The 7,114-nt window shown below is 39.8% G+C and overlaps 2 protein-coding genes across 2 annotated transcripts; both read left to right on the forward strand.

The window, feature by feature from the left end:
• The first annotated feature begins 1,122 nt into the window (after positions 1–1,122).
• Positions 1,123–2,151, forward strand: LOC127079892 (uncharacterized). Its single transcript, XM_051020246.1, has one exon. It carries the CDS (start codon positions 1,123–1,125, stop codon positions 2,149–2,151), a length of 1,029 nt encoding a protein of 342 aa, XP_050876203.1.
• A 132-nt stretch (positions 2,152–2,283) lies between these two features.
• Positions 2,284–4,936, forward strand: LOC127079893 (uncharacterized). Its single transcript, XM_051020247.1, has 4 exons — positions 2,284–2,664; positions 2,779–3,637; positions 4,670–4,808; positions 4,882–4,936. Exons 1-4 carry the CDS (start codon positions 2,284–2,286, stop codon positions 4,934–4,936), a joined length of 1,434 nt encoding a protein of 477 aa, XP_050876204.1.
• The last annotated feature ends 2,178 nt before the right edge of the window (positions 4,937–7,114 follow it).

Below are 7,114 nucleotides of genomic sequence, written 5' to 3' on the forward strand. Positions count from 1 at the left end.
GGACTTTTTACATAGAAGATATTTGATACGATAAAGATTGAAGCGATCAAGAGCGGCGAAGAACGGAGGTCCTTCGAGAGAGGATGCGATTGAAGATCAACGGGATTCCCTTACTTTTTAATGTCTAAATTTTATGTTGTATCTTATTTTAATAATATGAGTGGCTAAACCCCCCAATGCCAGGGGGTGTCCCTGAATTGATCGTGTAATGACTATGAATTGATAATTTCCTTAATATATGATGTTTGTTGTCAATTTCACTGTGCAATGTTTGTAATGCTTTCTTTATCAGAAAAATAAGGATTGTTATATGGTTAACAATTTGTGGGATTACAATTGTTAAGGTTTTTGTATAGTGAAACTATAGTAGATATCACCTAGGGCTAGGGATACCCTATGGTTACCGGTTTTATCTTGTTAATTTGTATTGCTTGGCTTCATTATAATCGCCTAAGGACTTAGAGATTAAAATGAATGATCAAAGGTTTCCCTACGAGGTCTTAGAAGGAAACAATTTTATGATCCGATAATTGTACATTTTGAATTGTTTAAGGAGATATACATTCAAGGTCATTACAGGAGATACTCATACACAATCCTTGGCATATTATTATAAACTGTGATAAAGATTTATTCTGCTTTCTTTTATCATTCCCTTATACAGTGACTTTTTACAAAACCCCAACTATTTATTTTGTTCAATTGAGTCACAATTTAAACTTGTATTGTTGCGCAGTCCTCGAGATCGATCTTTGGGAAACATCTCTCTTATTACTACATTGACAAAATAGTACACTTGCTATTTTCCCAATCAAGTTTTTGGCGGCGTTGTCGGGGACTGTCAAATGTAAAGTTTAAATTATTTCAATTGAAATTTTGTTGCTCTACAACTAAATTTTATTTTCCGTCATTTTAGTAATTTGTTTCGATTAATATAACCTAATTCGTGTCTGATATTTGTATGCGAGGTAAGGCCTCAGCTGATTTCCTTTTGACGCAGAAATCGAAAGAACTTTGTGGGCAAGACTCATACAAGCTCGATTGGCAAGACTGGAATTAGACGAAGAACAACCTTCCATGCATTCAGGTTCAAATTCAGGTTCAGAGAGAGAGATCGAAACAATGGGGGAGAATCCACCGCCACCAGAAAGACTGTTGGGTGACTATAGAGGTGCAAATGCACCAACCGGAAGATTAAAAATTGTCAACCAACCAGTGAACGTGGCTAATTTCCAGTTACATCCTAGTACTATTAATCAACTTGAAAGGAAGCATTTCACTGGAAAGGTAAATGAAGATGCAAACAAGCATTTGCAGAGGTTTCTAACCATGAGCAACACTCTAAAAATTGATGGTCAACCCGAGGAAGCTAAGAAGTTGAGAATGTTCCCGTTCACCTTAGCGGAAGAAGCCAAAGAATGGTTTTATACTCTACCTGCCAGTAACATCACATCTTGGGAAGAGATGGAAAAATCCTTCCTGAATAAGTATTTTCCAGCATCGGTTTTTCTGCGGAAGAGGTATGAAATTCTAAATTTTAAGCAGAAGGACGGGGAAACTTTGGGAGATGCCTACAAGAGATTCAAGAGAGTCATGGTCGCCTGCCCAACTCATAATAAGGATCCAACCGAACAAATGAAGATGTTTGTGAATGGTCTCAAAATAAAGACCAAACAATTGATTGATACCGCAGTCGGTGGCTCTACTAATTTCTCAACAACCACCGGTATCAAGAAGATCATCGAAGCTATTGTTGCTAATGAGCACTTGGAGCTGTACAATAGATGTCAAAGTAAACTAGAAGGGGTATTCGATTTAAAGCTGGAAACCAATAAAATCCATATCGAAGATACTATAGCTGCTGAAGTTGAGAAGAAGCTGAAGGCGATGAATATAGGTACCCAACAGGTGGCACAGGTCCAACCGGCTCCTACTGTCTATTGTGAGATTTGTAATTGTTTGCACCAAACGGTGTATTATTTTGCGACTCCTCAACAGGTGGAGGAAATCAAATTTTTGAATCAGAATAATCCCTATTCCAACACGTACAATCCGGGTTGGAAGAATCATCCCAACTTCTCTTGGAAAGACCAGAAAGGGAACACTCCTCAACACGGCCAATATCAAACTCAATATCAGCAACAACAGTAACAACAAACCCCTAAGAAAGCTGATTGGGAGATTGCCATTGAAAGAATGGAAGATCATAATGTTTAATTCCAAGAAGAAACCCAAAACAATCAGAAAAACACCACAACATCCAAAAAAAATCTTGAAGTCCAGATGGGTCAAATAGCACAACAATTAGCCTCGAGTTCTCAAGGACAAGGTGCTCTACCTAGTGCAACTGTGACAAATCCTAGAGAGCATAATAATATGAGTGTTGTGACAACAAGAAGTGCTAAATATGATGAAGTATTTGAGGAGATGGATGAAGAGGAAGATCAATTGATCGAAGTGGATCTTGAGATCAAAGAAAACGAAGCTGTAAGGGAAGAATTGGTGGCACTGAAACCAGTAGTGAAAGAGACAGTCACTGAGCCTAAGCCGGTTATTAAGCTTCCTTTTCCCACCAGAAACAAGAAAAAGGGGCAACATGAGAAAAACTTTGAGAAGTTCCTAGAGTTGTTCAAGAAGCTAGAAATTAACATTCCGCTTTTGGAAGTACTTGAATAAATGCCTACTTATGCCAAGTTCATGAAGGACATCATTTCGAAGAGGCATGCCATCGACACCAACCTAATTATTCTAACTGAAACTTGTAGTGCTATTTTGCAGGGTATGAAGATCCCAATGAAGAAGAAAGATCAAGGAGCGGTCACTATTCCTTGTACCATTGGAGATAGGTCATTCAATAAAGCTCTTATTGATCTAGGAGCAAGTGTGAGTCTCATGTCATTATCCATTTACAAGAAGCTTGGTATAGGGGTTATGCAAGATACCAATATGACAATCCAATTTGCCGATCATTCGGTCAAGAAACCCTACGGTATTATTGAAGATGTTCTGGTGAAAATTGACAAGTTTGTATTCTCGGTGGATTTCATGATTCTAGAAATTCCTGAAGATGAAGAGATCCCTCTCATTCTTGGGAGACCCTTTTTAGAGACGGGAAGGTGCTTGATCAACATAGAAGAAGGGACTATGACGTTGAAGGTTTATGATGAGGAATTAAATATTGATGTTCGTAACACCATGAAGTACAAAGATGATACGTGTACCAGTTATACTATAGAGGTTCTAGATCAAGTGATGACGTATGATAGTCCTTTGAATTCACCACGGTTACCTTTGGAAAGAGTGTTGAGTTTGTCCATTTTCGACAGTGATAAAGAAGTGGACAACGGGGAATCCGAAGTGCTAGCCTTGATGGATGCACAACCCCCGTGGAAAGGATCTCGACCACACCGGTGGGAAGATTTACGACTACCTCAAACTAGCGAGGAGGATAAAGAGCTCAAGAAGGGAACAAAGTTGAAACAACTTCCTGAGAATCTCAAATATGTCTTTCTCGATTCTGAAGGTAAATGCCATGCTATCATAAATTTGAGCCTAAAGAATATCCAAGAAGAGAAGCTCATCCAAGTCCTAAAAAACTACAAAAATGCTATTGGATGGGCAATTGAGGATTTGAAAGGTATTAGCCCTACTATGTGCATGCATAAAATTCTCATGGAAGAAGACCATAAATCGGTGGTCTAACCGCAGAGAAGACTCAACCCAACAATGAAAGAAGTAGTTCGGAAATAGGTGGTGAAATTGTAAGACGCAAGTCTTATATATCCTATTTCTGACAGCCCTTGGGTGAGTCCGGTGCATGTGGTTCCAAAGAAAGAGGGGACCACCATAATATGGAATGAAAAGAATGAGTTAATCCCTACAAGGAAAATTACCGGTTGACGCGTGTGTATTGACTACAGGAGGTTGAACATAGCGACTAGGAAGGACCACTTCCCGTTGCCATTCATTGACCAAATGTTGTAAAGGTTAGCTGGACATGATTACTATTATTTTCTAGATGGATACTCCGGGTATAATCAGATTGCAGTTGCTCCGAAAGACCAAGAGAAGACAACATTCACATGCCTGTATGGTGTGTTTGCATACCGAAAAATACCATTCGGGTTGTGTAATGCTCCAGCCACCTTCCAATGCTGCATGACTTCCATATTTGGCGACATGCTTGAAAAGCATATGGAAGTGTTCATGGATGCCTTTTCGGTCTTTGGATCCTCATTTGATAACTATGTAACTAACCTATCTCTTATTTTAGACAGGTACCAGAAAACAAATTTAATTCTGAATTGGGAGAAATGTCACTTCATGGTGCGAGAAGGGGTATTGGGTCACAAAATTTCCTAAAAAGGAATTGAAGTTGACCAAGAAAAGGTGGAAGTGATATCTAAGCTCCCACCTCCTGTTAATGAGAGAGGTATCAGGAGTTTCTTAGGACACGCAGGTTTTTACCGCAGGTTCATAAGAGATTTCTCAAAAATCGCAAAACGGCTGACCACTCTATTAGTTAAGGATAAGGCTTTTATGTTCGACAAAGAATGCACCACAACCTTTATGACATTGAAGAACAAATTAGTTTCAGCACCGATTGTTATTGCCCCAGATTGGTCTCTTTCGTTTGAGATCATGTGTGATGCTAGTGATATTGTTGTAGGGGCAGTTCTAGGACAACGAAGACAGAAGTTGCTACATGTCATTTACTATGCTAGTCATGTGCTAAACCCTGTAGAGATGAACTATGCAACTATTGAGAAAGAGTTATTGGCCGTGGTTTATGCATTTGACAAATTCAGGTAATACTTGTTAGGATCAAAGGTTATCGTTTATATTGACCATGCTGCTTTGAAATATTTGTTTGCTAAACAGGATTCTAAGCCGAGGCTTCTCAGGTGGATCTTACTCCTCCAATAATTTGATGTAGAGATTAGGGACAAAAGGGGATGTGAAAACACAGTAGAGGATCATTTATCCCAAATGTCACCAATTGAAGAAAAGGAAGAGAAGAGACCGATAAAGAATGAGTTCGTTGATGAACACATCATCGCTGTCATTGGTATCCCGTGGTTCACAGGCTATGCGAATTATTTGGCGAGGGGTGTAATCCCTAATGATTTTGATTCTAACAAGAAGAAAAAGTTTGTCCATGATTGCAGGTTCTACTTGTGGGATGACCCATTCCGATACAAGAGAGGAGTAGATGAGCTGGTCAGAAGATGCATCCCGGAAGAGGAACAAAGGGATGTACTCAGAGCTTGTCATGACTCGGATTATGGAGGACACTTCAGTGGTGATAGAACAATGGCTAAAGTCCTTCAGTCAGGTCTATATTGGCCCACACTATTCAAAGATGCCCAATACATAGTCAAGGAGTGCGACAGATGTCAAAGAACAGGGAATATTTCTAAGAGAAATCAAATGCCACAAAATGCTATGCTGGAATTTGAATTGTTTGATGTATGGGGAATGGAATTCATGGGGCCGTTTCCATCCTCATTTGGAAAGAATTACATCTTGGTAGCAGTGGATTGCGTATCAAAGTGGGTGGAAGTGGTGGCATTGCCCACCAATGATTCTAAAGTGGTTGTGACCTTTCTGAAGAATAATATTTTTTCGAGATTTGGAGTGCTGAGAGCACTTATCAGTGATGAAGGTACTCATTTTTAAACAAACTGATGGAGAATCTGCTGAAGAAATATAATGTTAAACACAAGATCGCCACTCCGTATCACCCGCAAATGAGTGGCCAGGTCGAAGTGTCCAACAGGCAGATAAAGCAAATACTGGAAAAGACTGTATGTGCATCTTGAAAAGACTGGGCAGTGAAGTTAGAAGATGCACTATGGGCATACAAAACAACATTCAAAACGCCCATAGGTATGTCTCCCTGTCAGTTAGTTTACGGTAAAGCTTGTCACTTGCCACTAGAGTTGGAGCACAAAGCGTTTTAGGCATCCAAGTTCTTAAATTATGATCTTGCCAAAGCTAGTGAATCCCAAATTCTTCAGCTCCATGAGTTAGAAGAGTTTAGGAATCAAGCCTATGAGAATGTCAAACTCTATAAGGAGAAGACAAAAAAATGGCACGATCAGAAGCTATAGAGAAAGGAGTTTTTCGAGGGACAACTGGGGCTTTTCTTTAATTCCAGGATAAAACTCTTTCCGAGAAAGTTGAAATCCAAGTTGTCGGGTCCATTTTTAGTTCACAGAGTGTTTCCCCATGGAGCAATAGAACTTAAAAATCCTAGTAATGGGGATACATTTAAGGTGAACGGAAAAAGGTTGAAACATTACTACAAAGGGTTGGAAAGTGGTCTGAGTGAAAGTGGTCTGATTGAAAATGTCCGTCTCGGAGGATAAGAGAGACGACCGTCGAGCCATGTGACGTTAAACGCAATGCTTCGTGGGAGGCAACCCACGCGACTTAATTATAATAATTTCAGTTGTTTGGTGTGTTTCAAATTTTTGTTTGTAGGTTCGTAGAGTAAATCACACAGTACAGAAATAAGATTTGAGCCAAACTTATAGAAGACATTTGGCTAAAAGAGCAAGGAAAAACAGAGAAAAAAGTCAGACTTTTGGAAGAAAACAGGGCCCTGACACGGGTGCCCGTGTCACCTAACGCGGCCTGTGTCAGGCAAGGCACCAAGGAGGATAGAGTTTTCCAGTTGGGTGACACGGCCCCCCGTGTCAGCTCTACTGTAAGTGTTAGGAAAATCCAGCGTCCTGACATGGCCGCCCGTGTCAGGCAGCACGGCTAGAATTTTCAAATTTCAAATTTCAAATTTTTTTGGATTTTATTCTTAGTATTTTCAGCATTTTATTATTTTTGTTTAATTAATTAGTTGTGTGGTATTTTGTGTGTTACAGATAGAGGACATTCGTGTCGGATGAATGATGAGGCTTGGAGTGATTGGATGAAAGACATACTCCTCTACTTGCTCTTCTGGAAACCCCCGAAAGTTGATGTCACCGATCTGAATAGTCAGACGTGATTCTCTGTCAATGGACTACACCGGAATACTCTATACCCGAAGCGAAGACGAAGCTACATCACACTGAGAGGTATCTTGGAAACCTGTAAGCTATACCAAACATGCTGA

This window comes from Lathyrus oleraceus, chromosome 5 (genome assembly GCF_024323335.1).
Source record: "Lathyrus oleraceus cultivar Zhongwan6 chromosome 5, CAAS_Psat_ZW6_1.0, whole genome shotgun sequence".
Lineage (NCBI taxonomy): Eukaryota > Viridiplantae > Streptophyta > Magnoliopsida > Fabales > Fabaceae > Lathyrus > Lathyrus oleraceus.

Coding starts and splice junctions, on each gene's coding strand:
- LOC127079892 (XM_051020246.1), top strand. CDS start 1,123: ATGGGGGAGAATCCACCGCCACCAGAAAGACTGTTGGGTGACTATAGA.
- LOC127079893 (XM_051020247.1), top strand. CDS start 2,284: ATGGGTCAAATAGCACAACAATTAGCCTCGAGTTCTCAAGGACAAGGT. Junction 2,665..2,778: donor TTAACATTCCGCTTTTGGAA/GTACTTGAATAA, acceptor GCTATTTTGCAG/GGTATGAAGATCCCAATGAA. Junction 4,809..4,881: donor TATGCATTTGACAAATTCAG/GTAATACTTGTT, acceptor TTTGCTAAACAG/GATTCTAAGCCGAGGCTTCT.